This window comes from Microcaecilia unicolor, unplaced genomic scaffold, assembly GCF_901765095.1.
Source record: "Microcaecilia unicolor unplaced genomic scaffold, aMicUni1.1, whole genome shotgun sequence".
In the NCBI taxonomy this organism is placed as follows: Eukaryota; Metazoa; Chordata; class Amphibia; order Gymnophiona; family Siphonopidae; genus Microcaecilia; species Microcaecilia unicolor.
In genome coordinates, this window is record NW_021963238.1 from 104696 (window position 1) to 131608 (window position 26913).

The 26913-nt window shown below is 42.9% G+C and overlaps 1 protein-coding gene across 1 annotated transcript in view; it reads right to left on the bottom strand.

The window, feature by feature from the left end:
* The window catches only part of LOC115459100 (F-actin-uncapping protein LRRC16A-like), a gene marked incomplete at its 5' end in the record, with an annotated part of 53155 nt that extends 26635 nt beyond the window's left edge, over positions 1-26520 (bottom strand). Inside the window, 2 exons of the mRNA XM_030188966.1 lie at positions 9630-9863; positions 26442-26520. Of these exons, the coding sequence (XP_030044826.1) occupies positions 9630-9863; positions 26442-26520 (313 nt within the window). The remainder of the gene's footprint in view (positions 1-9629; positions 9864-26441) is intronic.
* Positions 26521-26913: the final 393 nt, after the last annotated feature.

A 26913-nucleotide genomic window follows, 5' to 3' on the forward strand; every position in this document is an offset into this window, starting at 1 on the left:
AGAGGTGTTTCGGTGTCCAATCTTAAAAAGGCATTAGAGGCCATTCAACGACCACCAGAGAGGGGGAATTTGCAGCGAAAATGGAGTACGGATTTGGATATACCGGTCGCAACAATAGACGTGACTCAACTGGTAGGGAGGATCCCATCAGGGTCGGTGAGTGCGGAACTCAGAGAATGCAATTTTCGTGTTTTGCACCGAGCTTATTTTACTCAGGAACGTCTCTTTAAAGCGGGAGGCATTGATTCGCCGATTTGCAAGAAATGTAAGACAGAAATTAATTCCTTTATACATGCTTTTTGGAAATGCGACCGGATTCAAGCTTTTTGGAAGAAACTTGTTCATTACATGGACAGCCTGGGGGTTGGGCCAGTTAGGTTATCACCTAGAGGATGGTTGTTAGACCAGTATGAGGATTTTGGGGTAAATAATAAAAATTATAAATTGTTAATTAGGAGGGCAGCAATGCTGGGTAAGAGAGTGATATTGGGAGCATGGACCAGCGATCAGACACCCTCATATTGGCATTGGAGGAATAGACTGCATAGTCTAATGCTGCTTGAGTTACAATATGCTCGAGTGACGTTTAAGCGGAAACAACAATTTTTGTCAGTTTGGAATAATTATGTCCAGTCCTTGTCTCACAGAGCCCGTAGTCTGGTACTGAACACGTTCTCATGAACATCATTTAGAGCATGTGGAATAGGGAACGGAAGGGGGGTGGAGGATCCAGAGGGGATTGTAGAGGATTGAGAATACTCCCACTTGGAGAACACAGAGCCAAAGAGAAGAGAGGTGGGGGGATGGGGTGGGGTGGGATTTGGTACTAATTTTTAATTTTATAAAAGGCTTGGAACGTTCTTGTCCATTTACTTCTCCCTTCTACCGTTAAAGACACACTATAGGACCCTACCCTACGGGGCCCTTGGGGCCATAAGAGCCCAGGCTCCAGGGGATACAGAGGAGGGGGGGATAGTTTTAGGTGGAAATGAGAGATAAACGGTAGTGAAGGGTCAAGCATAATAGGAGAATGAATGGGAGAAGGACAGAGGATAACGGGAGGGGGGGGTATTAGGGAATTGGGGAGAAAATGTTGGAAACAGATTATTGGATATTGAGCTCTGTTATTATTACGTGTACAATACGAGATGTTATGAATATTATGAATACCCTGTTGATGTAGCATTGTACAGTTGCACTTTCAATAAAAAATATTTAAACATAAAGAACTGTGTTCCATTTTTAAAGGCCCGTAGTGCTGTTTTTTTTGTTTGCAATGTAAAAACTAAAGCATCTCTATAACTAGCAGCACCAAAACAATAACTAAAACCTAAGAAAAAGCACTGAAAAACAACAGTAGTGGCAGCAGCTCCTCAGAACATCCTGCTATCAGCATCAGAAAAGTGGCCGTGGGTTCTTGGGCTAGCCCAAACCCTGTTTTTTTTTTTTTGTTACATTTGTACCCCGCGCTTTCCCACTCATGGCAGGCTTAATGCGGCTTACATGGGGCAATGGAGGGTTAAGTGACTTGCCCAGAGTCACAAGGAGCTGCCTGTGCCTGAAGTGGGAATTGAACTCAGTTCCTCAGGACCAGAGTCCACCACCCTAACCACTAGGCCATTCTCTAAACAGCCAACTTATATTCCCCTAATGCATGATGTGAGGGGTAAAGCAGCCGCAGGGCAGGCAAGGAGGAGAGTGCTGGAGGAAGGCTTCTGCTGGCAGGGACTTGGGGACTCCCACCAGACAAGGGATATAGTGTTGCGGCAGGGAAAAGGGAGGTGGGCAAAATGTGCCCCCCACTTTGGGCTCCAGCCCCCCAAATTCTTGTGGTCTGGCTATGTGGCAGTCCGGGGGGGGGGGGGGGGCAGCAGCGGTCCTGTGGAGGGAGCACGGCAGCAGCGTCCCTGCCATGGGCATGGCTCGGTCTTCTCTGCAGTCCTGGCTGATGTGAAGGATTCTGCTAGATTCTGCTGTGAAGGATTCTGCTAACATGTACTCTTTATTTAGGAATCTGTAACAGACCAGCTTGTTCCAGTTTCCCAGTTGTAGGTATATTGGTGTTCTCGGACCTAATGTAATATTTATAGCACTGTTAGGGCTGTGATGGTGTGATAAGCTTCCTATGTAGGTTCTGAATGTGTTTTTGCAGGGTTGTGTGTTATTTTTGAAAGCCTCTGGCCCTATTTGAATGCAGTCCCTTGTCAACCCAAAATAAAAATGCTCAGGACTGGTGGTCTCCATATCCGGTAGAATCACTTCACAAACCAAAACCGGTCTGATTTTTAACCAAAGTGTTTGGCAGCAGAAGGATTATGTGCTGCTCCTGAGGAGATAATCACAAGTTGAATTATTTCTTTTATTTTTTTTTTATATTGTTTATTTATACATTTTTCAATATCAACCAAATTCAATATTTATAACTTACATAACCATTTTGTATTTGTAATAACTTAGCATATTAAACATAAACATTGAGAAACAAGGATATCTAACAGCATCATCTATTATCACTCAGTAAAGCCTTGACCTTATTTCCCCCGTTCCCTCCCCTTTTCCCCCCTGCCCTACGTCTGTGTGCGTAACGTAACTGTTGCTATGTTCTTGGTGGCCCATGTAGTGTACAGATCCCATATCTTGTGATACTGAACAATTTGCCCATTACGTATTGCTGTAAGTTTAGACATCAATTGAATGGATCTCAGTTTATTTATAACCACTGACAGATCAGGTAAGTGTGGTTTTTTCCACCATGCTGCCAGGACCATCTTTCCTGATACAAACACCTGTGTGGCAAACCTGTGGATGTGATTTTTGAGTCCTGGTGGCTTGAAATGTAGTAGGCATGTGTACAGTGTCATTGGGTATTGTATCCCCGTCACCTGGTTAATAAAATCCCCTATCTTTTCCCAATATCTTTGAGCCTGATCGCACGCCCACCATATATGATACATATCTCCTATCTCTCCGCATTGCCGCCAGCATAAGGCAGATCCCGCTCGGTACATAGCTGTCAAGCGGCTGGGAGTGTAGTACCAACTATATAAAACCTTGTGTCCACTCTCCATTAATGAGCTGGATATCGATACTCTCAGAAGAGATTTAAAGGTCTGTGCCCATTGTATAGGTTCGAAGGATACTCCCGTTGCCGATTCCCATTTTTGTGTGTAATGTTCCACCGGCTGGGACCAGGAAAGCAAGGCCTTATATATCCTTGAAATACAACCTCGTTCCCCTCCTCCCATCATCCCCCTTTCCAACACTGTTTTGGCTAGGCTCAGCTCCTCCCCTGCGTCACGGCAAATAAAGTCTCGCACCTGGTAATATTGAAACACTTGGAGAGGTGAGAGCCCATGATCTTGACGCAACACCTGAAAGGAAGGTACCTGCCCCTCCTCCGACATTTGCCCCAGAGTACATAATCCCATGTCCTCCCACTCCTCATATGTTTTATCAATTGCTCCTGGCCCAAATTGGGGTGTGAATCTAAGGAATGCATGCTTAAAATACTTCCTCTCTGGGAAAAACTTCTCCCTAATCTTGTACCATGTATTTAGTGGCCATTGGATCAAGGGAGGGCTGTCTTTTATTACCTTTTTCAATTGTTGCTTTTGTAGCCAAGGTATAGCCCTGAGTGAAAATGGTTTCAACCAGCTCTGTTCTATGCGCTCCCAAATCTTTCCCTTATTTTGCATCCATATCGCTAAAATTCTTAAGTGGGCTGCATGGTAATATTCATGGATTGCCGGAACCCCCATACCTCCCCTATCTTTTAATTGACACAACACCTCCCTTCTGACCCGGGGCGGTCTTTTCCTCCAGATAAAGGAAAATATTTTTCTTTGCAGACCCCGAAAAAAATCTTCAGGAATGTCAATTGGTAAGGCCATGAATAAATACAGAAGCTTTGGGAGAACCATCATTTTAATAGCGCTAATCCTACCTACCCATGATAATGTTAAACCCTCCCATTTCTCCAGTTCCCTAAACAATTCTAATGCTTTTGCTGGGAAATTACTTTTGTAAACTTCTTCTATCCTTCGAGGTATATTTACCCCCAAGTATTTGATATATTTATGTGCCCACCTATATGGAAACTGGGCTTTTAAGTGATCTAATTGTGTATCAGTGATGTTTATATCCAGTGCCTCTGATTTGTCAAAGTTTATTTTAAAGCCTGATACAGTTCCATAGACTTGTATTTCCTCTCCAATCAATGGAAAAGCTACTTTGGGATCTTTTAAGAGCAGCAGAATATCATCCGCAAAGAGAAGTATTTTAGATTCAATCCCCCCTCCTCGTAAACCTCTTATTCCATCGTTTGCTCTGATTCTGGCTGCAAAAGGCTCCATAACCAGAGCAAACAGCATTGGTGACAATGCGCAGCCCTGCCTAGTGCCTCTGTGTAGAGAGAATGGCCGGGACAAAATCCCGTTAACTCGTACCCCTGCTCTCGGGTATCTGTATATAGATTTTAGCCATTCCGCAAACCTCCCTTCAATACCCGCCTTCTTTAATACTGCAAAAAGAAAAGGCCAGCTGACACGATCGAAAGCCTTTTCTGCATCTAGAGAGAGTATACACATTGGAGAGTTTGTGAGCTGTGCCCCTTGAATTACTTGCAGTGTCCTCCTTATGTTATCAAAGGTTTGGCGGTTCTGTACAAAGCCTGCTTGATCTTCATGTATTAACGTGGGAAGATATTTCTGCAATCTAGTAGCTAAAATCTTAGTAAATATCTTATAATCTACCCCCAGTAGTGAGATTGGCCTATAAGAACTACATATGAGAGGATCTTTGCCTGGTTTGGGTAGTACTGTAATGGTCGCCAAGTTCCAAGTTGGTGGTAAACCAGTGACCTCATTTATGGAATTGAAAACCTTTAATAAAATGGGAGATAATATCTTCCCAAAGCACCTATAAAATTTGTTGGTAAACCCATCCGGGCCTGGAGCTTTATTAAGTAACAATCCTTTAATCGCCTGCTCAACCTCTTCTATTGTGATGGGACTGCCTAACGATTGGTCCGCTTCTGTTGGGAGTTTTGGGAGGTCTATATCCTTTAAGTAATTGGCTACTTCCTCTGGGCTCTGTGTTATTTCTGGTTTATAAAGTTTTTTATAAAATCCTCTGAAAGCCTCTTCCATATAGTTTTGATCAGATTGTATATTTCCCCCTTCATCTCGTAACCCTTCCACTCCAGTTCTGGTATTTTGTTGTTTTAACTTATGAGCTAACAGTTTACTTGGTTTATTACCAAATTCGAAGTGTGTCTGGCGCGCACGCTGCAATTGTTCATTTATATCAGCTAATTCCAAATCATGTAATTGTGAACGCAGGTCATGTGCTTGCATCTTAAGGGTTGTGAGGTCTGTGGGTTCTCCCCTTTGCAATAGTGCCTCCACCCCTGCTAATTGCTGGCGAATATTATTCTCCTGTGCACAGCGAGCTTTCCATACCCGTGACTTTAGTGCTATCAAATAGCCTCTTGTTACAGCCTTGAGGCCTTCCCATAAGATAATTGGAGATACTTCTCCATTATCATTAAAAGTTATATACTCTTTAAGGGATTGTTCTATCTGTGTTACATTATTTGCATCTGTTAGTAATGCATCATCCATTCGCCAGGGAGGTCTCGATTTTCTTGGCCCTACTCCCCTGATTTGTAATATAACCGGTGAGTGATCTGACCAGGTATGTGGAATAATCTGTGGAGTTTCAGCTCGTCCCAGAAGGGAGGCATCACCCAGCCACATATCTATCCTAGATGAAGTATGATGTACTGTTGAAAAAAAGGTATACGTGCGTTCGCTAGGGTTATCCTTACGCCAGTAGTCTATCAACTGCCAGCGTGTAAGGAAATCATGGAAATTTCGCCTGTCCTGCTTAGCATAGTTTGCAATGGTTGAAGAGTTATCTAACTTCGGATTCAGTGTAAGATTAAAATCACCTCCCATTAATAAAGCTCCTTCTATATTCCCACACAACAGGAGGTCTAGCTCTTTAAAAAAGTCCGAATGTTGCGTATTGGGCCCGTATATATTTACCAAGGTATAGATCTGGCCTGCTAGTTCAAAAATTATCAATAGATATCGCCCATTTTTATCTTTTATCACTTTCTTTATCCCCCAGGGTTTGTTCCCTCGAAACACAACCATCACCCCTTTGCTTTTCATATTATCCCTACTAGAAGCAAAGTGATAATCGGGTAATGCCTATGCTTGCATAGATATTCATATTTTGTTTTCAGATGAGTTTCCTGAATCAGGCCCACATCTATTTGTAACCTCACCAGTTCCCGGAACAACAGCTGCCTTTTTCTGGGAATATTTAGCCCTTTTACATTCAAAGACATACATTTAAATTCCCCCATATTCACACAGTGTCGTTATTCTTTCCTTATTTTCCCTGCTTACTCGTTGGCCATTGCTTTTTAATAGCTCTTTGTTCTTTGTTACACATATCTGAGCCCCCCTTGTTATCACACAGAACTGATCTCCCTCCTCACCCTCCCTCCGTTGAATAAATCCCATCCCTTCCCCCCAAATGTCCCTAACAATTGTGTAATACCCCGTGGTGTACCCGCGGGCGTCTACCTATGGAGGAAACAGCCGTCCCGCTTCCAGCCCACCCCACAGAGTTATCATAGTTCCATACCTGATATTAACAGATTATATGCGATTTATGCTATAACAGTGTTCTTAAGTCAATTTGATATCTGCTTAGTTTCAGATGATTCGTGGGGCGGATTGTTGGCGTTGTAATTTTCTGGGCCCTTTCCCCACTCTTTGCCATCTTGGTGGGAGGGGTCTTGTGTTATTCTTTTTCTCATGACCCCCTGTTCTTCTCTCTTCAGGTTCCGGTGTTTCAGGGCAAATAGCCCTCGCCTCTTCTATAGATTTTACTTGGTGCATAGTTCCATCTTTATAAAAAGCTAATGCAAAAGGATGCCTCCACCTGTATTGAATTTTAAGTTCTCTCAAGTGTCTGGTGAATGGTTTCAGGTCACCCCTTCTTTTTAATGTTGCTGCTGCCAGATCCTGATAAATCTCAATCGCATAAGAGTCCCACTGGAAGTCTGGTATCTGACGAGCCATTTTCAGCACCCGCTCTTTTAGTTTAAAGCTAGAAAAGCAAGCTATGATATCCTTTGGTTTATTGCTCCGATTTGCTCCCAGGGCTCTGTGAGCTCTTTCTAAATGTATGGTAGTGGCTTCCACGGTTTCTCCATTGTTTGAGAGCAACACACTAACCAGTTGCTGTATTACATGCTCACAGTCTTGGTACGTGGGCACTTCTGGCAAGCCTCGAAACCTTAAATTGTTGCGCCGGCCCCGATTTTCTAAATCTTCTATTTTATCTAGAAGCTGTTGCTGGATCCCCTGAACCTCACCAATTTGTTGATCCATGTTTCCCATGGCTTCACTATGTGTTTCCATCTGCGCTTCGATGTCCTCCAGGCGCGAGCCCAGTTCCCGGATCTCCCCTCTCAGATCTTCTTTAAGCGTCACCATCTCCGCCCGAAGTGCTTTCAAGTCAGAGCTAATGTCCTGTAGCCAAGCCTCTAATTTCTGGGGGACCTTTTCTTCTATATCTCGCTCCTTTTGGGGCTCTGATGCGTTTCCCGCCGGCTTGGTTTTCCCTCCATTCGCTTGCTCCGATGCCTTCCGCATATCCGCCATTTTGTTTCGGGACGGCGCTGTTCTTGCTACAAAAGCAAAACGGGAGAGATCCGCCACTTTGATTTCCAAACTCAGGTATGTTCGCCCCTTTAGCTTCGCTATGCCTCTCTAACTCCGTTTCAGCTCTCAAGCAACGCTAAATCCTCGTTTTTTTGCTTTAGTTCTCTGTGGGGCTGTGGGAGCTTCGTTCTTAAGCTGCCATGCTGTTGGGTGACGTCACTTCCTCCTGAATTATTTCTTTTATGATGTGTTGTAAGAAGAATGTTTATGTTGTTTAAGTTTATGCTTATTGAGACTTGTTATATCGCTCGAAGTGCCAAAGGCAAAGTACAGCAGTTTACATTTAATACTAATATTTATAATAAAAACAGAGTGGAAAAGAAAGCCAAAAACAGAATAGAAAACATACTCCGTTGTTGGGGAATATAGAGTTTGTGATATGGAACTGGAAGTGGAGGGTTTATATTGAGATTCTGTCCAATCTTGTAGAGAATCCAGACTTCAGTCCACACAGAAGAATTTATTGAATGATGCTATCAATTATAATGGTGGTTTTAACTGGTAGCTGAATCTAGCTGGAGGAAGAGGGTTTCTTTATGCATAAAAGTTTATAGCATCTTATACTTCTTATTAAAAAAAAAGAGGTTGGAGAGGGGTGTGTGATGTGGTGGGCATGATATGTGTTGAAATGTTACTTTGACTTGCCCCCCCCCCCCTCCATATCTAGGTTTCTCCCCTGTTGCTACCCCAAATGTTTTTGCTAAAAGATGCCATTGCCGGGCCTGCAGATCTTCCACTCCCCCCACAAGGACCATTGATGGTCAAAGGTGGTCCGGGGGCTCTTCATGTGTATGAGGGTGCTTGGGGGGAGTCATCCTGGGGTTCCAGGGGGTCTTCAGGGGCCTGGGGGGGTCTTTGGCTGAGTGATACCCAGTCACTCCTGCCTTCTGCAGTGGCTCCTTGAAAATGGCACAACTACCACCAGGGGTGCCATTTTGAGGGAGCCACTGCAGAAGGCAGGAGCAACTGGGCATTGCTCCTGCTGAAGACCCCCCTCGGAACTCAAGGATAATGCCCTGAACATCCGGGGGGGGGGGGGGGGGGGGGGCTTCTGAGGGGGGGGGCTGCTTGAAGTGGGGGGGGGGGAGGGGGTAGACTGGCTGGAGGATCTACAGGCCCAGGGGCATCAGGCCATAGCTTTGCAGCTTGATACTCCCATATGGTAGAATAAGCCCAGCTAAAAGCTGGGGTTATTTTACCGTGATTCTGAGGCCCTAATGCGACTTGTGGTAAATCACTGCAAGTTATGTTGGGGCATCTGCATAGTAATGAGATGCAAAACATGCATTTGCATATTTTGCATCTCATTATTCAGTATCCTGCAGCAACTTAAATATTGTCATGGTATTTTTAGAAAAGCGCTACGGGCCAAATAAAATGCATTATAGGCCATAACCCTGCTTGATGAACCCCCCCTAAGTGCTGCTGAAAATGAGCTGTCTCTGGCCGGTTAAATTACTTTGAGTAACGACCTGACAAAAAATAACAACCTGCATAAGATAGAGCAGTGGTCCCCAAATCTGCCCTGCATGCAAATCTCTCTCATGAATATTCATTGTGGATATCCTGAAACCCTGACTGGCTGGGGGTTCCTGCAGGACAGATTTAGGAACCATTGAGTTAGTGTGTTAATGCACCATTATATTTCCACTTCTAACAGTGAAAAATACAATGGAATTTGAAAACTAATTAAAAAAAATTCTTAATAGGAATATTTGACCATCTGATAAAATGGAGGGAGCTCTCTTTAAGACAAACACCCTCACCCTAATTACAAACACATGACAGAAACAAAAATAGGAAATATTGAGCAGAAGTGACTGTTTTATACTCTATGACACAACCTATGTCAGACCTCAGCGTCATCAGTCATGATAATCTGCTTACCGTTGCGGGAGCTAGTTCGGGGTTTCTGTGGCACTGCGGGGCGTCCTGGCAGGCTAGGCTTTGCTGACTGAAGTGGAGGCTTAGGACTGGTAGGGGTATATGAAGAGCTTCTAGACCGTGTACAAACGTCTGCTTTCTGTTCAGATTTTGCATTCTTTTCCGGGGATGAGGTGGTGGAGTCAATTTTGTTCAGTGGAAAATGACTCTCCGTGGTAGTCTGGTGGTGTTTAGAGACTTAAAAGAAAAAAAAAAAAAGACCCACACCTAAATCAACGAGAGAGATCTTTTACAGGGAAAATATGGATATACACAGAGCAAAAAAAATGTAATTTTAAGAAACATATTAGCAATTAATTCAATGATAAGATGTACTCTTCTGAGCCTTCTCTTTAACTTTCTGCGTTGAATAGTGGCACATATTTTAGTGACATGCAGATGCATGAACCAGATCATCACTATTTTAGAAATGGGTTCATATCTCACTTTCCAACAAAAGTGAAATTGGTTTGATAATGTGAGATCTGCTCTAAGGTTAACATTACTACTACTACTACTATTTAGCATTTCTATAGCGCTACAAGGCATACGCAGCGCTGTACAAACATAGAAGAAAGACAGTCCCTGCTCAAAGAGCTTACAATCTAATAGACAAAAAATAAATAAAGTAAGCAAATCAAATCAAATTAATGTGAACGGGAAGGAAGAGAGGAGGGTAGGTGGAGGCGAGTGGTTACAAGTGGTTACGAGTCAAAAGCAATGTTAAAGAGGTGGGTTCTCAGTCTAGATTTAAAGGTGGCCAAGGATGGGGCAAGACGTAGGGGCTCAGGAAGTTTATTCCAGGCGTAGGGTGCAGCGAGATAGAAGGCGCGAAGTCTGGAGTTGGCAGTAGTGGAGAAGGGAACAGATAAGAAGGATTTATCCATGGAGCGGAGTGCACGGGAAGGGGTGTAGGGAAGGACGAGTGTGGAGAGATACTGGGGAGCAGCAGAGTGAATACATTTATAGGTTAGTAGAAGAAGTTTGAACAGGATGCGAAAACGGATAGGGAGCCAGTGAAGGGTCTTGAGGAGAGGGGTAGTATGAGTAAAGCGACCCTGGCGGAAGATGAGACGGGCAGCAGAGTTTTGAACCGACTGGAGAGGGGAGAGGTGACTAAGTGGGAGGCCAGCAAGAAGCAGATTGCAGTAGTCTAAACGAGAGGTGACAAGGGTGTGGATGAGGGTTTTGGTAGAGTGCTCGGAAAGAAAGGGGCGGATTTTACGGATGTTGTAAAGAAAGAAACGACAGGTCTTGGCGGTCTGCTGGATATGAGCAGAGAAGGAGAGAGAAGAGTCAAAGATGACCCCAAGGTTTCGAGCTGAGGAGACAGGGAGAATGAGAGAGCCATCAACAGAAATAGAAAAAGGGGGGAGCGGGGAGGTGGGTTTGGGGGGGAAAATGAGAAGCTCGGTTTTGGTCATATTTAATTTCAGGTGGCGTTGAGACATCCAGGCAGCAATGTCAGACAAGCACGCTGAAACTTTGGTTTGGATGCAAGGTGAGATATCAGGGGTAGAAAGGTAGATTTGGGAGTCATCAGCATAGAGGTGGTAGGAAAAGCCATGGGATGAGATTAATGAACCAAGGGAAGAAGTGTAGATAGAAAAGAGGAGGGGACCAAGAACAGAACCCTGAGGTACACCGACAGGCAGAGGGATAGAAGTAGAAGAGGATCCACCAGAGTGAACACTAAAGGTGCGGAGGGAGAGGTAGGAAGAGAACCAGGAAAGGACAGAGCCCTGGAATCAAATATATCAGTTTGACAATTTACTCTCTTTCAATCCTTTTTAATAAGGTGGCCAGTGATAAGTCTACAGCATTCACTCAATTTAAAACTGCAATGACTTGACAGAATTGTACAAGAAAGTTCACACCAGAACGCACACTGTAGTGTGTTGGCTGGCCGGCCCTGACTTTCTTCAGCATTAAAAGAAACATTACAAATCATCAAAGATACCCAAAAGGGAGAAGCCTAATGGTCAGAGCACCGGCAAAAAAAATACAAAAATCCCCAGAAAAGTCCAATTCAAATTCATCTGCTGCTGCTCCTTGTGATCTTCATCAAGTCACTTAAACCTCCATTGCCATTGCCTCAGGTACAAACTAACTGCGAGTCCTCTAGAGACAGGAAGATATCTAGAGTACCTGAATGTAACTCACATTGAGATAAACTCAAATAAATACCAGTATGCTAAAACGTTTGCACATTTCTTGTTTAGCAGACACACTATAATCCAACACAACATTCCTTGTATTGTTGGACCTCATTGCAACCTTTGACACAGTCGACCATTCTATTTTGATAGACTGGTTGAGGCTCATGGGCATTCCTGGAAGGTTGAAGGCAGGAGGTCCTAGAGGGCATGAGTTGAAGCTACAGTGTGGTAAATTTAAAACGAATCGGAGAAAATTTTTCTTCACCCAACGTGTAATTAGACTCTGGAATTCATTGCCGGAGAACGTGGTACGGGCGGTTAGCTTGACGGAGTTTAAAAAGGGGTTAGATAGATTCCTAAAGGACAAGTCCATAGACCGCTATTAAATGGACTGGAAAAATTCCTCATTTTTAGGTATAACTTGTCTGGAATGTTTTTACGTTTGGGGAGCATGCCAGGTGCCCTTGACCTGGATTGGCCACTGTCGGTGACAGGATGCTGGGCTAGATGGACCTTTGGTCTTTCCCAGTATGGCACTACTTATGTACTTATGTACTTATGTAGGACGTGGGGGTGATTGTGTTTGATCTTAAGGTGGCCAAATAGGTAGAAAAGGCGATGGCCAAAGCCAGAAAGATGCTTGGGTGCATAAGGAGAGGGATGACCAGAAGGAAAAAGGAGGTGATAGTGCCCTTGTATAAGTCTCTGGTGAGGCCCCATTTAGAGTACTGCGTGCAATTCTGGAGACCGCACCTATGGAAAGATATAGATAGGATGGTGTCAGTCCAGAGAGCGTCTACAAAATTAGTAAGTGGTCTCTTGTCATAAAACATATAGGGACAGGCTTAGAACCTCAATGTGTATACACTGGAAGAGAGGCGAGAGAGGGGAGATATGATAGAGACATTTAAATACCTCAGTGGCATCAATATACAGGAGGCGAGCCTTTTTCAAATGAAGGAAAACTCTGGAATGAGGGGGCCTATGATGACGTTAAGAGGAAATAGACTTAAGAGGAATCTAAGAAAATATTCTTTCACCGAAAGGGTGGAGGATGCGTGAAATGGCCTCCCGATGGAGGTTGTGGAGACTAGGAATGTGTTAGAATTTAAGAAAGAGTAGGACAGGCATGTGGGATCCCTTAGGAAAGGAAGAGTTAGTTAGTGGTTACTGAGGATGACCACACTGGATGGGCCACTTGGCCCTTATCTGCGGTCATGTTTCCAACTTTCTGCATTCTGCTTCTAGGCCATCAAAGACTGGTATACCGCAGGATTCAGCCCTGTTGGCTATTTTCTTTAACCTGTATTTACGACTACTTTGTCAGCTGCTGCGAGCCCTTGGGGTTGAGTATCACATACGTGCCAATGATATTCAGTTTATTTTTCTTTTCAGTGCCTCTGTTCTTATATGTCTGTTGGGCGATTCCAGACACTATTTGATGCTATTTTTCATTGGATGAAGGACAATAAGCTTATTTTAAATATTTCAAAAACCAAGATTCTTTTGGTGAATCATTCTATTATAGATTGTGCTTTCTAGAGATGTGGTGATAGTTTCTCATCAAGTGCATAATTTGGGGGTTATTTTAGATTCTTCATTGGTGTTTAAAATCCCAGAAACATGCAGTACTTTGAAATTCTTATTTTAAGCTTTGATTGTTAAGTAAACTGAAGTCTTTTTTTCAATGGATAACTTTAAAACTGTAGTGCAGGCTATGGCACTGACTGGGCTAGATTACTGTAATATTGTGTATTTGGGCCTGTCTGAGACTTGCATTCATTCGCTACAGAGTGTCCAGAACTAGGTGGCCCATCTGTTGTCACATGTCTCTTGATTTGAACATAACTCTTGCACATATCTTAATCTTGGGGGCTGGTCTCAATTTCTCTTTGGATATAGTTACCCATAACCCTTGACACACATCTGAGAGATAATCTGGATTTTAAGGATGCAAAAATGCTGCAAATGGACCGTAATAAAGGCAGACCCTTGGAGGCAAAATGGCAGTGAGCACTGATCCACCTAACCTGTTTGTAAGCTCTGATTGGACTGCTGAGATCGATCGAGGCAGCTATCAACAAGAGGCTTCAAAAGTTTTTGGATAAAATTGACAATGGTCACGAATGACTTGATAGTTTTGGTTTAGAGGTGGATGACATCCAACGAAGGACTAGTGATGTGGAGGATAAGTTACAGGGCACTAAGATTCAGCAAAGAGCTATGGAAAAACAACTTCAGGCTCTGTCTGACAAGATGGAGACTTGGAAAACAGAGCATGAGGTAATCATTTACGCCTGCTTGGGATTCCAGAGTGGATACAAGATTGCGATTTATTGCACTTCTTGGAATATTGGATTCTACAGACTTTGCAGCTAGGAAATCAGCAGGGACCCTTTAGGATTGAGTACGTGCATCGTTTGGGCACCAGAGGCCCTAAGGAGTAGAGAGTTGCACGGGGACAGAAATGCAACCCATCCCCGCCCGTCCCCGCTGGAATCAAACCCGTCCCCGCTCATCCCCGCCAGAATCTAACCCATCCCCACCCGTCCCCGTGAGTAATCTCCTCCGTCCCCGCCCGTCCCCGTGAGTGATCTTCTCCATTCCCGCCCGTCCCCATAAAAAAAGGAAGTATGTATTTCTGAATGTTAATTAGTCTATACAGCAGATTCTGAATTATGACTAGCTAAGAAACTATTTTTTTTAATTCTGTTTCTTTCTCAAAGTTTTATAACTGCTGTGTAAATTGTCTCTTTGCTTAAACTTGATCACAGTCCCAACGTTTCTCATCATATACAATATAGCACACATAGGACATCAGGGTAGCACAAAGGTATAATTATTCATACTATACTTGAGAAGCACAGCAAGCAAACTGCAAAACTGGCGGTATTAGGGAGACCATCCAGCAAAACATCACATAAAATCACAGACAGCATTTCCTTCCCCGCCCGCTTACAAAGCTGTGTGGCAATGCCGACAGCCCATTCAAAATGGGCTGGGCTGGCATTACAGCACCAGCAGCAGCTAGTGCTGCTTTGTAAATGGGGTGGGGTGTTATTAATAACAAAAAAAGTGAAATGTAGTCATTACCCTTTTATACACCTACATTAAAATCACATTAGGTACCCGACCTAATTTACGTATGTGCCACTCCACAAGGACATGTAAACTAAGGAGCCAAAACAAAGCTGCCTATTCAGGTCACAAAATCTGAACAGTGTCTGTGTGATGATTTGCAGAAGCTGATAAACATAAAAAGCGGGTCAGGATTAAGTACAAGTTACAGGGTTACAGGGTTCATCCACTGCTAAAAATAACTTTTTTTTTTCTAGGCACTGTATTTCCTAAGCAGATGCTTTGAAATAAGGTGGAAGTGAAAATACTAATACTCGCAAAATAAATCTCAACAGTTGTAAAAAAAAAAAAAAAACCCACATCTCCAAACAGTAATATTAATAGCACCTACCATTTCCACAAACACATTAACAGGAAACAAGGAAGGAGCTCTTTATTTTCACATGCTCCTACTGAGCATGAGTGGAAGAGTTACAACGAGCCCTTCTTGGAGGACACTGGGATTGCAGTCCATTGCCTTGCACTGTGCACAATGTACACTGACCCAGAAACCACAAATCCCAGAATTCCGAGTAGTCTCTTTTTATTGGAAGCCTCCCTAAGCACAGTATTGGTTGGTATGGCAGATGATCCAACCTCCTTGGGCATGACGCAGCAGAGCAGGAAGAAAAGTTGTTGCCGGGTTAGAAATTACGGAGCATCGGAAAAGGAAACCTGCAGGATTGTTGATGATTGATGAGAAAGGTATGTGTGCGATGTGTCCCCACGGGAATCCCGCTTTTTTTTTTTGGCTGGCCTCGATTTTTTGGCGTTTTTTTTTTTGGCCGTCTGCAATTTTTGGTCAGCCTCGATCCCCGCGGGAATCCTGCATGTTTTGTTCCGTCCCCGCGGCACTCCCGCTGACAATGGTTCCGTTCCCGCGGCACTCCCGCTGACCAGGGGGGGAAACCCGCGGGGTTCCCGCGGATTCCGCGGGATTCCCGCAAACCCCGTTCCCGTGCAGACCTCTACTAAGGAGTCTCAGCCTAGAGTTGTGATCCTGAAAGAGCTCACGTTTGCCCAGAACATGGTGGTTTTGAGGGCCCTTCGTACTGGGAAACACCTGTACTTGGATAACCATAAAATACTGTGCTTTCAGGATTATTCTGCGGCCGTGGCTGCCCATTGTAGAGAGTTCAGCTCAGTTTGTTCAGTCATGTTTAATTATCAGATTAAGTTTGTACTTCTTTACCCTGCAAAGCTGCGAGTTGTGTGTGAAGGCCAGACAGTGTTTTATGAGATGACGGCGGATGCACAGTCCTTCTTGGTGACAGTGATAGATGACCTCCAGGCCTTGAAGTTTGGGACCTTGTTTTCAGTCACTTGCCAAAGGGTGATGCCAATGGTTTCTCGGCTCCCAGGTGGTCTAGGAGGGTTACCCAGAGTGAGAGGCTCTTAGGGCTTATCACACCTCTACAGTATAATCAACTGTTTGATTCTGCTTCTTGGTTATTGGGGTATTGGGCTTACTTATAGTATGTGTGTGTGTGAGTAACTGAATGAATGGTTTGTTTTGGGGTTGGTTGGTGACCGTATGTGTGAGAAGGGGGGTAGGGCATTCATTGGGGGGGGGGGGGTCTACCCTGTAGGCATACAATGGGGAGGGGGATTACAGTGAGGGAAATGTATGCGGGTAGAATCAGTGCTCTAGGTATTATACGGGTGTTGGGAATGAGTGGCACACCGGGAAATTGATTGGAGCTCATAGGATTCATGAATCCAATGAGAGCTGGGTGTTGGGACCATTTTATTGATTAGACGGGGTTTGGAATAGTATGGTAACGTCCTTAAAGATATACTCTTGGAATGTAATGGGGGTAAATTCCCCAGTAAGGACAGCCAAAATCCTGCAAGAAATTAAAAAGAAAGGAGTGCATGTTGCCTGCAGAGCATCAAAAATTAAAACAAAGATGGGTAGGTGATGTGTTGTATTTTTCAGGTAGAACCCATTGTGCAGGAGTAGCTATCTTGCTTAGTAAATTTGTTCTGTGCAGGTGCACCAGGAAACAAAGGATGTTGTGGGTAGATACATATTGGTCCATTTGACAATCCAAAATACTGAAATGGTTATTCTTAATCTTTATGCTCCTAATGTCTTTAACATCAATTCTTTTTCAACAGTTGATTAATATCTGCAGCCCTTACTTACAACTGCTGTTAATTGTTGTGGGGGATTTTAATGTAGTCTTGACTTCTTTGATGGACGGGTGGGGGGAACCAACCATACCTGACTTCCGAGCTAGTCGGGGGTTTCAACAATTTTATAATGTGCTAGATCTAGTGGACCTCTGGAGAATAATGCATCCCTTGGATAAGGATTTTACACATATGGCCCATGCACACCTGACCATGTCTTGTTCGGATTATATGCTTGTGACATCAACATTCCCCTGCGTTCAGGAAGCGGTTATAGGACTTCCGACATTTCAGATCATGGGCTGATCTGGTTGGACGTGCAGAGGGTTTAGGGGATAGAGAGGGCAAAACTTGGCATTTTCCAGCCTATCTTTATTGGGACCCCCAGTATAACAACTATATAATTCAGAAATGGAAACAATTTGTAGAGGATAATAATCAGCATGTATCAAACCCCATTTTACTTTGGAAGACCACTAAAACTGTATTAAGGGGGGAAACGAAAGCTTATGTTGCAGCAAAGAGGAAATGACATGCAAAGGAATTGCTGTACTTGGAAAAGCAGGTTGACAGATCTAAAGGAATTTGGCTTGCCAACACCTACTTCAAGTAATGGAGATCATCTGCAGGCTGATAGGGTGGCTTTGAATGTAGAAGTACATGAGAAGACAGTAAAATCCAGAATATAATAACATAAATTGTATCGATATGGTAATCACACTGGCAAGCTTTTGGCACACTTGGCCCATCCATGGATGGGTCTGCGGTCTTACAGAGGCATATCTAATGGGGTAAAACTGTTATGAATAATAATCAATTGACTGCCTTATTTTCTCAATACTTTGAGAAATTTTATCAAAGTCAGGCAGTAGCCACTGGAGATATTCATGATTATGTCTCCTCTTTAGCATTACCCAAAGTCAAACAACAAGATCTGCAGTTGCTTCATGACCCAATCTCAGGTCAGGAAATTTTAGATGCTATTAAGTAAGCCTCTTTGGTGAAAACTCCAGGTTCAGATGGTGTGACTTTAGAATTTTACAGGATATTACAAGAGCGCATCTCTCTACCATTGGAGGCATACTATGAGCAGGTCTGTCAGATTCAATAATTTCCGGCACATGCAAATTACTCAATCACAGTTGAGTTGCCAAAGCCAGGAAATGACCTCTTGGTCTCTGGACTCGTACTAACCAATGACCAATCTCTTTACTGAATTTCTAAATGAAACTTATGGCAAAGATTTTAGCGACTAGAATGGTTGGCATGTTAACTGAACTGATACATGAAGCTCAGGTGGGCTTTCTCTAAAATAGACAGGCAGTGTGGAATGTTAGACGAATCACAGCAGGACTGGGATACTGTACCACCGGGGGAATCCCTGGGCTATTTGGTGAGTTTAGATGCCCAAAAAGCCTTTGTGTTAACTGGGATAATTTGCTTCTTTAAAGGGAAAAAATGGGATGGGGATCCCTTTGTAAATATGATAAACATTTTGTATGCCGACCCTGTTTTGGCAGTGCTGGTGAGCAGTACACTTTCTGATTATTTTCCATTGGCTAGGGGCACTCATCAGGTTTCCCCTTATCCCCCTGTTTGTTCTTGCACTGGAACCTTTATTAATTGCCTTTCGGGCTGATCCTGATGTAAGAGAGTTGCAAATTGGCAGGGAAGAGGTGAAATGTATGGCGTTTGCAGATGATATGCTCTTTGTGCTGTTTCATCCCAAAAACTCACTACTTAGATTACTGCACATGGTACAGTGTCTGGGTTGGCCCTTAATTTATACAAATCTGAGGCTATGTCAATTGGTTGGGGGGTTACTCTTATGACGAATGGCACGTTATCTTTCCTCTCCAAAAAGTGGACAAAATATTATATAACCAAACAAGTAACTGATGCATATAAGGAAAATTTTACTGTATTACTTAAAAACTCTGCTGATGTGTTACACCTGTGGACCTCATTACCACTGACATTGCAAAGCTGTCTAGCTTTATATAAGATGGTCCTGTTTCCAGGGTAGCTATATGTATTGGAGACTTTTCCTATGTACTTCACAAATAGAGACATTAAGACCTTCACTGAACATTTGACTAGATTTTTGTGGCATAATAAGAAGCCTTGAGTTCTGTTGCAGCAGCTTCCTTTGCCCATAGGAAAAGGTGGATTGGCTTTACCAGACCACTGTAGGTACAATCTGGCATGTATTATAAGACATTTGGCGGACTGGATAAAAGTCACTGTATATTTTACCCCGCTGGCATTGGAGCAACAGCTTCTTGATTCTACTAACCTGTTATATTATCTGCATACAAAAGCGCCTACTCATATACTTAACACCCAAAAGTCACCCTATTTTGAAATCTATGAGGTAGGGATGATGCTGGCTTTGCAAGCAATTGAAACTTTCTTCCCACTCAGTGATGCTGCTTCCTTTGTTGTGACATAAGGATTTGGATGCTGATGCTACTAAATTGTATTTGAAGTGTTAGTTGATTAATGGATTAATCTTTGTCCATGATCTGGTGACAAATGAAGGGACAATTAAACCCTTTGCGGTATTTCAAGAGGAAAGCTGCCTTCAACCAACTGACTGGTACGTGTATATCTAAGTTAAACACTTTATCACTACTCTGGATGCTGCAACCTTGAATGAGGATGCAGTAGATTTGCTGATCAAAACACTGCTTTTAACAAGACAAACTAAGGCTAATCTATCATTTTACCAAATCAGTCTGCGAAGTCTAGCCCCAAAGTGGGGACTATGACTAACTAGCCACAGCCTGGAATGTGGACAATGCCTGAGGAACAGGTAACTGTAGAGGGCCTGAGACTCTTGATGAAAAACATTGAAAAACTTACCCAACTGGCGGGCTTACAAGAGCAGCAATATAAATATCTTCTGAGATTATATATTTCCCCACATCGAGCCTATCTGGCTCAAATAGCAGGCTCACCTAAATGTCCAAAGTGTAGAACTGTCTCAGCGTCTTCGGTGCATACGTTTAAGACATGTGAATATATTTGGTCATTCTGGAAGAGTATGTTGAACTATTTTGGCCCAATTTTAGGGAAGTGAATACCTTTGCGGGTGATAGTTTGCTGTTCTTAAATTTTATTTTTTTAGGCTTACAGAAAGGACCAAATTTATTGTTGCATAAGGCCTTTTTTATTGCATGGAAATGTATACTGCTTCAGTGGAGACAACCTGTTGCGCCATCGCTGACTGCTTGGAAAAATGAACTTTTCTATCTCATGAAGATGGAGCGTTTGGATGTCTGACTTGAATCTCCTAGTGCCTGGAGACATTTTCAGCAAGCCTGGTTTTTGTTTTGGGACCGGTTACCACATCGTGCCCACAGTTATCTTTTAAATTTGTGACCTATTATGGGACTTGAATGTTCACTGTTCATCTGATTTTTTGGGTCAAAGTGGTTTTCAATTGAGTATGTTTAATTGGTGGAAGTGGGGAGGGACTTTAGGGTAACTTTTGGTTAAAAAGGGTTGATAGGACAGGGTAGGTGTTGAATGTGATGACTCTGTACTTAGAGCCACTAGCCTGTATGGGGGAGGCATGGGTGGGTTTTTGGGGTTGGGCAGGAGGGTAGTGTGATGGATGGGTAGTTGGCAGGAGAGGAAAGGGAGGGGCTGCTGAGTGCTGGGGATCTAAAACTGTGTTCTTGGGGTGCGATTTTTTCACTGTATAGGGTTAGGAGAGGGAGTCTTTCTAGATGGTACGGTGGGCTATATTTTGGAGGGGGGGTTGTAGGTTGGGACAGCCCTCCCCATCAGTTTACATATGTGTTTTCCGTGTTGTGAGCAAGAATTCATACTGCTCCAACGTGAAGGCTGTGACCTGGAATGTGTGTGTGTGTGGGGGGGTATAACCTCCCCGATTAAGAGATCTAAAATTCTGCACCAACTTCAAAAGTACAGGGCTGATATTGCTCTCTTGCAGGAAACACATCTTACTGCAGAGGAGAGTGCAAAACTGAAGCAATGGTGAGTAGGGGACTGCATAGCAGCCCTGGCTAGGGGGAAAAAAGGGGGCATGGCTATTTTAATCAGGAAAGGAGTGGATGATGGTGTCCAAACTCTCACATCTGATCTTGAGGGGCACTGTCTGACTGGTCAGGTGTACGGTATTTATGCCTCCAACCAGTTTGATAAAGACTTCTATAGAAGGGTGACATTACCATTCCCTCATAGTAGGCGGCGATTTCAACGCTGTCTGGGACCCTGCTTTTGAGAAGTCCCATCACTCACTCTAAAAAGGAGACTTAATATGACCAGGGGCTTGCCAAATCTATGCCAGCAGCTGGATCTGGTAGATGCACGGCAGGTTCTACATCCCACAGACAAAGATTATACCCATTTATCAAGGACCTGTTCCACACAATTTCGCATTGATTATCTTTTATTTTCCATTACCTTGTTTTCAGGTGTTTCTACAGTAGAAATAGGTCCCTATGTGGTGTCGGACCACGCTTGGGTCTGGGTAGATTGGCATCCTTCAGGGGCTCACAGTGAGAAGCATAGGTGGGCATTCCTTCTGGCTTTGTACAAAGATTTGAAGTTTCAGGAAAAACTGTTGCAGTGCTGGAAGGACTACAAACTCCACAACAGAGTGCATGAGGATACCCTTCTCGTTTATTGGGGAGGGGGGGCAGCCAAGGTTGCTCACCGAGGGGAGACCATTAGTTATGCCAGTTATGCTAGCTATGCCCGTAAAGTTAGGGACAGAGAAATTTTGCACCTAGAACAGCAATTGCACGTCGAACGTCAACGTTATTGTAAACCCTACGCAGAGAACCATAAACAAATAGTTCTCAAAACCCAAATCGCCCTTAATGAGCAGCTCCATCAGCAGGCAGCCAGTCTCTAGTCTATTATAAATACCAACCCTAAAGACATGGGAAAAAAGGGGCCAGATTTTTAGCTAAGTTGATTGCTAACAGGGTAGGCTCTAAGCGAGTCTTGGTGCTACACACTGACTCTGGGAGGAAGGTTACTTCTGATGAGGTGATCTGCAAACTTTTCCAGGAATATTACAGGAAGCTATATGCTGCCTCGGAGGTCATAGGGCTCCCTAGATGTATGTACTTGGTGGGCCTTCCTTTGCCCCGACTTGATTGCGCAGCAGGGGAACTTTTGAATTCACCTATACAACCCGATAAGGTATCTGGGGTAATCAAGCAAAGTCCCTTATTGAAAGCCCTAGGGAAAGATGGTATGAGGATGGAATTCTATAAGTTATTGGGGGAAGCGGTGGTGGAACCGCTAGCCAAAGTATTCAACTTTATGGTGGAGAATGAGGCCATACCGCCTGATTTAAATACGGCACAGGTAGTGGTGTTCCTGAAACCTGGGATGGACTTGTGCCTTCCTGACTCTTACAGACTGATTTCACTCCTCAATGCTGAGGACAAAATTCTGGCTAAGATTTTGGCAAACCCGTTGGCCAGGATCTTATCCACCTTGATACATGATTCTCAGGTGAGCTTTGTGAAGGGGCGGTCAATAACAAAAAATCTTAGGAAAATCTTGGCATCTTTGGAACAACATGGGAGAGAACACCTGCCTTCCCTATTAATCAGTTTTGATGCAGAGAAGGCATTCGATCGGGTACACTGGGACTTTATCTATGCCATCTTAGATAGCTACTGGTTGTCAGGGCGGTTTGTGTCTGCGGTTAAGGCCTTATATTCTTCAACCTGTGCGAAAACCTTAGTTAATGGACTTGAATCAAGACCTTTTCCCAATGAATGGAGTACAAGGCAGGATTATCCCCTTTCACTTCTGCTTTTCATTTTGACCCTAGACCCATTATTATGTATCTACATGAGTCCCCAGATGTCCAGGGTGTGCAGATAGGTCCTCACAGCTTTAAGGTGGTAGCATTTGTGGACGGAAATTTGTTCACCTTTTTAACCCAGATTGCTCGTTAGCAGCCTTGTCGGAAATAATTGAGTACTGAGATTCTGCGGGTCTCCGCCTAAACCTGGCCAAATCAGAAGCTATTCTGTCCTTCGCTCATGTATTAGGTGGGCTGACACTTCCTTTAAATATTTAGGTATACAATTGGCAATGGATGTGTCCTCTCTATATGTCCTCAATGTACCTAAAATGTTGGAAGATACTCAGAGGTGCTTGGAAGGGGAACCTGCCTTTATCCTTGCTAGGGAGAATTAGCTTGCCTCTGTGGCTCTACCTCCTCCAAACTCTCTCGCTCCATCTATTGCACAGGGATCTAAGTTAAATAAATAGTTCTTTAAATTTTGTTGGGCTAATAAAAAGCTGAAATTGAAATTTACAGCGCTAGTAGGGAATTAGGGTCAGGGAGGGGTGGGGTTGCTTAATTTATATACGTATAATCTTATTTGAGACCGGATAACCACAAAATCTCATTTTACCATCATAAGAAGAAAAAATAAGGCTTAAACATTTCACACACACCAACCATGTTACCTATAACACTAAAAAAACTGCAGATTAAGGTGTTAATTATAGTCACAGAAGAAAATATATTTTATTAAAAAATAAATATTAAATATTATAAGTGTGCTCAGAATTTTAGTACCACCAAATCAAGGGAACACCATCTAATCCCATCACTGCATACAAGGTGCATTAATCTATAGTGGTTTCTTCATTGATATCTCAATTTCAAGATTTTGCATGCTGATGCCTACCCTCATTGGAGGGTGCGGTCTGAATCAGACTGCTTACGGACTTCATTACACCTTGTGTATAATGATGGGATTGGAGGGTGTTCCCTTGATTGGATGGCACTAAAGTTTTGAGCACACTTATATTTAATATTTATTTTTGAATAAAATATATTTTCTTCCATGACTTCAATTAACACCTTAATCTGAAGTTTTTTTTTTTTAGTATTTTACCATCATAGAGATGGAACAGGCTTATTACACACCACACAATATTCTTTCATTACTGCACAATTCCTCCCAAATCCCATGACCACTGAGAAGGTGCTTGTCACTTCAACCTTTGCATGAGGTTGGAAGGCTCTTATCGAGGGTCTGGGGGGAAACCCTTTGGTTACAGATCAGATTACACTGAGGGGAAATGTGGCTTTTGAACCAGGCCTGGATAATACTGTTTTTGTGGCCTGGGAGCGTCAGGGGTTGACCTTGCTTGAATATCTCCTGAATGGGGAGAGCCATATTCTCTCATATGATGAACTCCAGTAAAAAATAGGGGTAAGTTGAGGCAATAGGTTTGCTTGCTGCCAGATTAAACATTGTATATCCTCTTTAGATGAACCCCATCTTAAATTACAAATAGATGCAAAAGTAAGTCTTTTTTAATACCATTTCTGAGTGACAGATTAGTATTTCAGGGGCACATAAGGCTTTAAAACAAACTGGAGAAACCTAAAAAACCTATAGGATATATGGATGTGATGGGCAAGAGACTTGGGGATGGAGCTCTCTGACTGGAACTTGATAACCAATATTAGGGGCATACCTACTTTAACTGCTTGTGCTTGGTTGCCAGAGAGCTGCTATTGGATTCTTCATAGAGCCTATTGTGCCCAAATGCAATTTTATTGGGGTGGGTGGCATATCAACACTTCTCTACCTTAATGTAGTTGTACAGATAACACATTTATTCATGCTTTTTGGCAGGGCCCCAGTGACTAAGGGAGTTTTTGATTGACTAAGGGAGTTATTGATTTGATTTGCTTACTTTATTTATTTTTGTCTATTAGGATTGTAAGCTCTTTGAGCAGGGACTGTCCTTTCTTCTATGTTTGTGCAGCGCTGCGTACGCCTTGTAGCGCTATAGAAATGCTAAATAGTAGTAGTAGTAGTAGTTTTGGGATGAGATGGTAAGATACTTATCAGTGGGTTTGAGTGGGCATGGCTTAGTGGAACAACTATTACTAGATAAACCAGGAGAATTTCAGGGGCCATCCCGGGGTGCTGGTCTGCTGCTTCGGAAAATGTGCCTAGTTGCATGGAAGTGCATTATGCAACATTGGACAGGAACAGGAGTCTCCCAATCATTGGCACTGGAGGAATCAAATCCATCTCCTGGCCATGTGGGAAGCCCAGGATACTAGAGGATTCCCAAAGAGAAAGAAAACATTTTTGCAAGTTTGGGAGCTCTATTTGCAGAGTTTACATCCTCATGGACACAGTTTGATACTGAACACTATGATTCAATATTGTGACTTGCGACTCTCAAGGTGGAGGAGATAGTTAAGGGTAAAATTTTAGACTCTGATGAGGGTTGGGTAGCTTTCCCTACTATGGGTACGGAGGGCACAAGACCACAGGTTCTCTGTACAAGCTTTGGTCATACCCTATTTATATTTTGTGCTCTGTTCTGTTTTGGCTGCAGCACTCTGGTGGTGGTGGGGGGGGGGGGGGGGGAGGAGGAGGAGACTGGATGGGAGGGGAGTGGGGAGGTTATATGTTGTAAAAGATAAAGAAAATCTTGTTACTCATGTTCCTTTGTAATTTCAGGTTTTATTGCCAATAAAAATTGTTTAAACGAAATTTGTGACTTGGAGCATAGTTCCAAAGGGAGTGGGGGTACGGGAATTGGAAGGGGTTATTTGTTCTGAACTGGTAAAGGGTGTGGATCACCATGAAGAAACAACCTGTGAGGGCCTGATCTTGGACAGTGTGACACAGAGTTGGGGGTTGGTAATGGGGAAGTGGGGGTGTCTTGTGTAAAAAAATTGTCACATCCTATTGAGGTATTGATGATAAGGTTGAGACAACCATTGAATGATGCTGTTCCTTTTCATTGTATACTGTGATTCTAATAAAAAAATTTAAACAAAATAAAAACTGCTGTTAGTTCATCAAGCACTGTATAATTTTTCCTCAGAACTTGTTTGGGACAGGTTTATATCATTTATTATGATCTCTGCATTCTGAGAATGTCTGTCTAATTCTGTTCTGCAATCTTTTTCCACTGAAGAAACTTGACACAGAACTTTGATTGTTGCACCGAGAGAGTAGAATCACCTTAGCATTTAAGAAAGCTTTAAAATGCCGTTTAAGGCAGAATAAAATGGAGCTACACTCGTACATGACCTAATCTATTACTGCTCATCCAGTGATTCTAAACCATTGGTTTGGATATTAGCATCGCCAAACAGATTTGGTTTTCAGAGTAACAAAAAAATATGGAAGTTTATAAGTTTTTTTTACTTAGTCCTCTTTTACCCAAGGCAGGGTACAATAAAACACTCAATTAAAAAAACACATACATAACGCACAAATTAACTACAAGTACAAAAAGGTGTTTCTAATAAAGCGAGTCCTATTAGGGCAAAATAACCTAAAAATTTTGTTTCTTTGTTGTAAAGCATCTGCTGTACCTGCACCACTTCCATTGGAGCGTTCTAAGGCTGCTGACTGATCAAACGCATCCCTGGAGCCCACATCATTCCCAAGCTTCTAGAAAAAAAAAAAGAATAATTGTGACCAAGTTAGCTTACATTTTGTATTTTATCTGTCATACATTTGCTTTCATATAAACTACAGAAACTGAAAAAAGTCAGATGTACTTGAAAGGTTTTGCAGTACAAATTGTGCAGTTAGTGACGTTAAAAAGCCGTGTTGAACAACTAACACAGTTTAGGAAATACGTTTTGACCTACATATTGCTTGACTAAAGCAAACACACATAAGTAGGTTTTCTTAGATTATTGCTGCTAGAAACAATATATACAAAAATGTGTGCCTGCTTTTCTTATGGGGTTTTTCCCCACCCAAAAAACATGAATTTGAGAAGGATAGGAGGCTTGCAGACATATCTATAGTCATCAACAGAAAACAGCTAACAAAATT